Genomic DNA, 8,812 nt, shown 5'->3' on the forward strand with positions numbered 1-8,812 from the left:
GCATTGTACTATGTTTGATTCATTTTCTGTTCAACATTACATAATGATATAGAGTATCCCATAGCAACGTCAACAATGGACAATTATGACGTCACATACATGATACCGTTTTTTTGTACTTCAGGGGTTCTAATTTTGTATACTTTGTCCTGATGAAGCCGATCTAATCGGCGAAACATGTCGACAATAAAAGATGCAGTTTACTTAAGTGTTGTTGTCAATGTAGCAGTAATATTTTAGGTTATATTTATATGCCTTAAGTTATTATCTGGCAACTTTTTCTACAGGGCCATTTTATTCTTTTTATATGCAAAAGAAGGAGGTATCATAAGCTCCTTGTGTAGCTGTTTGTTATAATGGTATGATAGAGGTACCATAAATGTTTCTTTTAAAAACTACTTGTAACAAACATTCCAATCATTTAAGATAGTTTATGTCATGATTTAAAACAAAAAATGATATGAAACAAATTATTTTGATAATTATATATATTTAAGTATGGACTTAAATTGATATATCTGAAATCATCTTGAAGAAATATTCATGTGTTATTAATTTTTATAGGAAGCTGAGAGGAGATTTCCTGTCTGAAGGAGAAAACAATGATCAACCAACCAGAAAACAACCAATACAGTTACCAAGAGAAGAGGAGCGAAGTCCACCTCCTGGTCGACAGCCATCACCTCCTAGACGACAGCCATCACCACCAAGGAGAGAACCATCACCCCCTCCACGACAGCAATCACCACCACGGAGGGAACCATCACCTCCACCAAGAGAGCCTTCACCCCCTCCCAGGGAGCCATCACCACCACCCCGAAGTCCTTCACCACCCAGACAAACATCACCACCCCCATCAACAGAGAGTACACCAAAAACCAGAAATTTGTTAGCAGAAGGAATGCCTCAGAGACAAGATTCAGATGAAGAACAAGATGTGGATGTATGGGAGGATGGTAAGATTGTATTTCACATGGGGAAGGGGGAAAACAAATGTCTGTATGTATTTCACATTGTGAGGGAAAAAAAATGTCTTTAGTATTTCACATGGGGAGGGAAAACAAATGTCTGTACTGTATTTCACATGGGAAGGGAACACAAATATCTGTACATGTCTTTACATGGGGAGGGAAAACAAATGTATGTACATGGTTTATGTTGATTATTAGATGGTAACATTGTATTTGACTTTGGGAGGCAAAAACATTGTATTTCACATGGGGAGGGAAAACATTGTATTTCACATAAGGAGGGAAAACAAATGTCTGTACATGTCTTATGTTGATTATTAGATGATAACATTGTATTTCACATGGTGAGGGAAAACAAATGTCTGTACATGTCTTATGTTGATTATTAGATGATAACATTGTATTTCACATGGTGAGGGAAAACAAATGTCTGTACATGTCTTATGTTGATTATTAGATGATAACATTGTATTTCACATGGTGAGGGAAAACAAATGTCTGTACATGTCTTATGTTGATTATTAGATGGTAACATTGTATTTCACATAAGGAGGGAAAACAAATGTCTGTACATGTCTTATGTTGATTATTAGATGGTAACATTGTATTTCACATGGTGAGGGAAAACAAATGTCTGTACATGTCTTATGTTGATTATTAGATGGTAACATTGTATTTCACATAAGGAGGGAAAACAAATGTCTGTACATGTCTTATGTTGATTATTAGATGATAACATTGTATTTCACATGGTGAGGGAAAACAAATGTCTGTTCATGTCTCATGTTGATTATTAGATGATAACATTGTATTTCACATGGTGAGGGAAAACAAATGTCTGTACATGTCTTATGTTGATTATTAGAAACTTGTTAAATAAATAAATATGTATTCAGGGTTTCCCTAGGGTCAATGTTTTATTTCGCCTAAACAAAATTTGGTTTACCACTCTCAATTTTTTTTTTGCTAACTATATGTAACATAAACTGATTGTTATTAATTATAAGGACTTGTTTTCCTTCTTGCTAACACACAAATCAAGTTTGCAGCATTGTTGTTTCTTTTAGTATTATTCTTCATATCTGTTTCATAATCTACATTGTTATATACGACCACTTTATTAGAACAAAAATTTCTCATGATTTTTTAATGATACTGTAAAATTTGACTTCTGGGAACTAAAGATCAAGCTTCAGAGCTTCAGTATATTAGATATGTCCTGCCTTATTAAAGGACAAGAAATATAAATCTTTTAACTTTTGACCAATTTCCTTAAACAACAGTTTTCTTTTCGATAGCCATTTTTTAAACCTAAAACCCTGGAGACCCAAAATATTGCTTAAGATAGGTGTGCAGATTAAACGAAGTAAAGAACCTACCCTCTTCAAAACTATTTTTTTTTATCAAATTGGAAAAAGAAACTTTTAGTAGACATGTGACACCATTTTACTTCTCATTTTCATTAAATAGTATTATAATCACATTATTAATAGATCTTTGTTGCCAATTTGTATCAAATTCAATCAGCTGATTATTGATTTCTGTCGAAATAGATACCCCTGACAAGTTCAAAGTCAGAGAAATCTGAAACAAAATTTATAAGATGGACAAAGTTGAACATTTCTATTTCATTTACCAAATTCTTTCACCAGTCATGATTTTAATTGCCACAATTATAATTTTTTGGCGAAATGAAAAAAATTGCAACAGCCAGCAGAAACCCTGATAAATTTCCTCTCTTATTAACGGTAATTTATTATGTCACCATATTATTAAACTTTAAAAAAAAAAATCTTGAAAACAGTGTATAATAGAAATATATTTTCAGTTTTTTAATTTTTGTTTTTTAAATTTTACTAATGTGGTCCTAGAACTAAAGACTTTTTTTGTTCAGAATTTTATAACAGTGTATGAACAATTTAACAGTATTTATTAAATTTAACAGTTTAACACATTATAAATGCTTTAATTTTTAGAGCCAGAAACATCAATTCCAGCAGTTCAACATGAAGAAACTGTTCAATATGATGAACAAAACTATCAACAAGAAGAACAACCTACAGACGACCAACAATACACAGGGGCACCAGCAGGAACACCAGGTGGCACTGCAACAGTTACAGCACTGTATGACTATCAAGCAAGTAAGTAAACATAATAATTAACAGATTACTGGTTAAATGAACATTTAATGCCTGTCCCAAGTCAGGAGCCTCTGGCCTTTGTTAGTCTTGTATGATTTTTATGCCCCACCTACGATAGTAGAGGGGCATTATGTTTTCTGGTCTGTGGCTCCGTTCGTCCGTCCGTCCGTCCGTCCAGGTTAAAGTTTTTGGTCAAGGTAATTTTTGATGAAGCTAAAGTCCAATCAACTTGAAACTTAGTACACTTGTTGCTTATGAGATGATCTTTCTAATTTTTAAGCCAAATTAGACTTTTGACCCCAATTTCACAGTCCACTGATCATAGAAAATGAAAGTGGGAGTTTCAGGTTAAAGTTTTTGGTCAAGGTAGTTTTTGATGAAGCTGAAGTCCAATCAACTTGAAACTTAGTACACTTGTTGCTTATGATATGATCTTTCTAATTTTAATGCCAAATTAGATAATTACCCAATTTCACGGTCCATGGAGCATGGAAAAGGATAGTGCGAGTGGGGCATCCGTGTACTTTGGACACATTCTTGTTAATTTTAGTTTCTTGTTTATAATTGGGAGTTCAGTATGACATCCATTATCACCGAACTAGTATACATATTTGTTTAGGGTTCAGCTGAGGGAAGCCTCTGGATGCAGGAGTTTCTCGCTTCATTGAAGGCCCATTGGTGGCCTTTGGCTGTTGTCTGTTCTATGGTCGGGTTGATGTCTCTTTGACACATTCCCCATTTCCTTTCTCAATTTTATTTAACAGTTTTGTGGAATGTAGAGTAAATTATGACTGTAAACAGGGGATGAGCAAAGCCGAGTTGCAGTTTAAATATGGAAACAAAATTAGCTTCAAGTGTAGGATATATATGGAAACAAGTTAAATGCATTTGATCAGTTGACCAGTTTGGACATTGATCAATATATTAATAAATAAGAATTTCCATTGAAATAGATATAAAAGTTTCAGAAAATTGCTGTCACCTGCTGCAGAAAGACATCATATTTCTTATCTACACACACATTTATTGAAGAAATTATACAACTCTATCACATAAGTCAATATAGTATTCATTGAATATTAATACACTGCTACTATTTTGTTGAGTGTATTTTCTGTAGTATATTATTTTATTTTATTATTTTTATAACACTTGTTACATACATGTATCTTTTATTGTCTGTGTATTGCATATGTTATTGTTTATAATAATATTGTCTTTATGCTATATGCCCTCCTGGGGCCCTAATTTGGTAAATAAAAATATTCTATTCTATTCATACTCTAGGAATGAGAAAAAAAATGATAGTTGACTATTTAATTACTGTAAATTCAGAAATCATTGCATGCATATATTATTGTGATTTTGTCATTTTAGACTAAAATGCAATTTTAATTTTTGAGATGTTCATAAAAATCCTCTTTAGTTCATATCAAAAGTTTCAAAATGCTAGTTTTATTTATTTCGATTATAACTCTGTCACATTATTCGCAATAATAAAAACATCGCAATAGTTTCTGAATTTACAGTAGCAAGCCCCTATCATTCCCTTAGTTTTATAAAAATTGTATGCATATCCATATAATAGAATGAAAATGAAGAACAGGTTCCGACTTTAACTTTACAAATGTTTATGTTTCTATTAACAGCTGATGACACAGAGATAAGCTTTGACCCTGGTGATATTATAACAAATGTAGAAATGATTGATGAAGGATGGTGGACAGGAACAGGACCAAGTGGACATACTGGAATGTTTCCTGCTAATTATGTGGAAGTCGTGGAATAAATTTAATATAATGCAAAAGTTTCATTACTTATTATCAATACATAGATTGGAAATTTATTTTAAAAACAGGATTCTGTATAGTAATTTAATACCAGGTTTTTATTTATAATCAAGATTGCATTGAAATCTGACATTGCAATAAATTTCCATTTATTTGTGATATTGCCAGTTTTGGATTTCAACATATTTTTTTATAGTTATTCCCTAAATTTCTTCATTTCCAATTTGAATAATAAATCAGATTTCTCATTGAGAATTTTTAACTGAAAACCAACTTATCAATGTAAAATCAGAATATATCAATAATATCACATGAAGTACTTAGAATTTTATCTAGAGCTATCTAGGTTTGATTATTGTCACAAAGTTGATGTTAGTTGTATATTTGAGATCCTTCATGTACTTTTATATTTTATTATGTGACCAAATCAACTGGATTGATTACTTTATAAACATTTGCTCATTTTATAGCTATATTAAGCATTGCTTCATTTTATACACTGACTCAATGTTTACGTCTCAATATGATTAGTGACAACTATTCATGTGAGTTATAATTCACAATTAAAATAACAAATCCATGAATCTATTTAAATGGCCTTTTCTTACATATCAGAGATTTGATAGTACAGATACATTTGTGACAAAACTGTTTATGTAAGTTATAATTCACAATTGAATTAACAAATCCATGTATCTAAATGGCCTTTTCTTACATATTAGATTTAAAAGTACAGTTATGATTTACAAGATTTTTTTTTTAAGCAAGTTCATTTTGTTTCTTACTCATAATTTAGAATTGGTATACCAGTACATTTAAAAAATCTAATTTGTTATGGATTTTTTTTTTTGGCAAGCTTTTTATGTACTTGATATAAATGTTTGTTTTAATGTTTCTTTTGATTTTTTCAGTTTTTCTGAAATATGAGATGCCCTATAATATGAACATTAACTGAAATCCACATTGACAAGGTTCAGGTATGATTTCCTTTTTCTGTTTTTAAATATTTTATCATAATTCGAGGAATTATGACGTAAATTTTGAAATTATTTTAAATAAAATAAATGAAAGTCATGGTTGCACTACTGAAATCTATATCAGTAGATTTATGGTGATTGAATGTAAGCACATCTGGAATGGTATACTTATAAATTGGGATTTTTTTTTGGTGTTGAATTTTTTTTTATAATTTCATGATTTGCATGTAAAAGTATGTTTTAATGACTTTATATTTGATATTTATTAAGCTGATTGTATAGAATATGATCCAAATAATTGAAGAATTGATGTGGTTAAACTGTTTAAATGATAGTATATTTAATGTGGAAACATGAATTTCAGTTTTTACAGGTAATAATCAACGTGTAAGATAATTCAGTAATATTCACAGCACTTTTTTTATAAAGGTTGTAGTATTTAAATTGTATGACTGAATTCTACTAGATCAAAAGTAATCTATACTTTGCATATTAAGATAGAACATTATATAAAAGCCTTTCAAAAATAGTTGTAGTCTTTAGAAATTAGTGCTCGTCATACTCGTTGACAGTTTTTTTATGGTATATATACATAATTTGTATTATTTTTATAATCAGTTCATATTAACTGAAAGCTTGAAGAGTAGATGTTGAAACACATGTGTGTTCTATGCAAATAAATTATTGGTGCATTTTAAAAGAATTTCATAAGACATTTAATTTGTTAAGAATACATGGTATGTAAGTGATGTATGATAAAACCAGTACGATGATTTTGTAAATAAAGAATTGTAAAGTATTTTGTCTTATATTTAAGCTGCTAAAAATACAGATTCTCGTGGTATTATGAGAATGTTGTATTTCCAGTAGCTTTGATCACATAGTAATAATAAGTGGTATGTGAATTTGATACTTTTTAAAAGATCTTACATGTCATGATTTTCATATAGCAAGGTTGATAAAACTAACCACACCAACCTGAGAAGACAATTTCTAGTTTTGACATGAAATATCATTGATCTGATTACTTTCTGTAAATAAATTGTTTACACAATGTTAAAAAAAAAAAAAAAACACAGGTTTTTATTCTCCCAGTTAGGGACAACATCAAAAGTTCAATTTAGGATAAAAAAATTAATTCGCATAATTTTTTCACTGACCCCCCACCCACCCTCTTAACTTAATTTGGGAAAAATTGATTTACCTATATGGATATAAGTAAAATCGATTTTGGATTAACAAAACTTGCAGCAATGTTGACCCCCCCCCCTTTTTGATTTGATTTAAGTTTTTATGCCCCACCTACGATAGTAGAGGGGCATTATGTTTTCTGGTCTGTGCCTCCGTTTGTTCGTTCGTCCGTTCGTTCGTCCCGCTTCAGGTTAAAGTTTTTGGTCAAGGTAGTTTTTGATGAAGCTGAAGTCCAATCAACTTGAAACTTAGTACACTTGTTGCTTATGATATGTTCTTTCTAATTTTAAAGCCAAATTAGACTTTTGACTCCAATTTCACGGTCCACTGAACATAGAAATGAAAGTGCGAGTTTCAGGTTAAAGTTTTTGGTCAAGGTAGTTTTTGATGAAGCTGAAGTCCAATCAACTTGAAACTTAGTACACTTGTTGCTTATGATATGTTCTTTCTAATTTTAAAGCCAAATTAGACTTTTGACCCCAATTTCACGGTCCACTGAACATAGAAATGAAAGTGCGAGTTTCAGGTTAAAGTTTTTGGTCAAGGTAGTTTTTGATGAAGCTGAAGTCCAATCAACTTGAAACTTAGTACACTTGTTGCTTATAATATGATCTTTCTAATTTTAATGCCAAATTAGACTTTTGACCCCAGTTTCATGGTCTACTGTCCATAGAAAATGAAAGTGAGAGTTTCGGGTTAAAGTTTTTGGTCAAGGTAGTTTTTGATGAAGTTGAAGACCAAACAACTTGAAACTTAGTACACATGTTCCATATGGTATGATCTTTCTAAATTTATTGCAAATTTAGATTTTTTATCCAATTTCACGGTCCATTGGACATGGAAATTGATAGTGCGAGTGGGGCATCAGTGTACTTAGGACACATTCTTGTTTATCCTACATCGATCTTACAGACAGCTATTGCAAAATTTTGCACAGATAGTTTTAAATGTTATATTTGTTTTTCAACTTGTTCATCAACTTCATTAATGATTTGGCCTTCAAATTGGTGTTTTTCTTTAAGCTTATGACTGCCAACCCTGAAATTAAAAAAAAGAATGGTTGAACAACTACTTTATTTTACATATGCACTTGCATATATTTACTTTGTCAACCCAAATTATAGTAATACTACATATTAATTAATGGTAAGAAAAGATAGAATATCAAACCAATTAAGCACTTGAATCAGTATCTTATACTTGTTGAAGTAATTTTTTAAACTTTAAATTTTGTACAACTTGTGTATTTATATCAAAGTGTATTCAAACAATTTTTTTTTAAATATATATATTCCTATTCTTTCCCTAAACAAGTAAGACTACTGATACAATATTAGTATGAGTGACAGTTGTCACTCGTCTCATTCTTTGGAATCACCTCTACTTAGATTTAGCTCACTTTGATTATCAGAAGTACCTCATAAGAAGTACCCTTTTCCCTCAGAATTTAGTGAGCTCAAAGGAGTGACTCCAGAAAGAAAAGGCCTCTGGTACTAGTAATGTTTAAATGATATTATAATGAAACTGATGCTCTACGTTTCGATCCTTTGTTGTCTCTCTTTATAAGATTTATGGTTTGAAGTTGTCCTTTTGCAACAACTAATTTTTTTCATAGAAATTGTGTCTGAAAACAAATTGACGTGTTTCAAAGTCACTCATCCCAAATTCTGATGGTTGTATTGAAATGTCTTGCCGGATTTGGTTTTGGAAAAAAAGTATCAGATTAACTTTCAATAAAA

General features: G+C 30.9%; 1 protein-coding gene across 2 annotated transcripts in view; it reads left to right on the forward strand.

Annotated features, from left to right (window-relative positions):
- Positions 1–6,681, forward strand: part of LOC143071789 (drebrin-like protein) — a 36,222-nt gene extending 29,541 nt beyond the window's left edge. For both annotated transcript variants that reach the window (XM_076246367.1, XM_076246368.1), the window contains 3 exons: positions 565–956; positions 2,948–3,115; positions 4,765–6,681. In XM_076246367.1, the coding sequence (XP_076102482.1) occupies positions 565–956; positions 2,948–3,115; positions 4,765–4,904 (700 nt within the window). In that variant the 3' untranslated portion in view covers positions 4,905–6,681. The remainder of the gene's footprint in view (positions 1–564; positions 957–2,947; positions 3,116–4,764) is intronic.
- Positions 6,682–8,812: the final 2,131 nt, after the last annotated feature.

Source organism: Mytilus galloprovincialis, chromosome 4 (genome assembly GCF_965363235.1).
Source record: "Mytilus galloprovincialis chromosome 4, xbMytGall1.hap1.1, whole genome shotgun sequence".
Classification (NCBI taxonomy): Eukaryota; Metazoa; Mollusca; class Bivalvia; order Mytilida; family Mytilidae; genus Mytilus; species Mytilus galloprovincialis.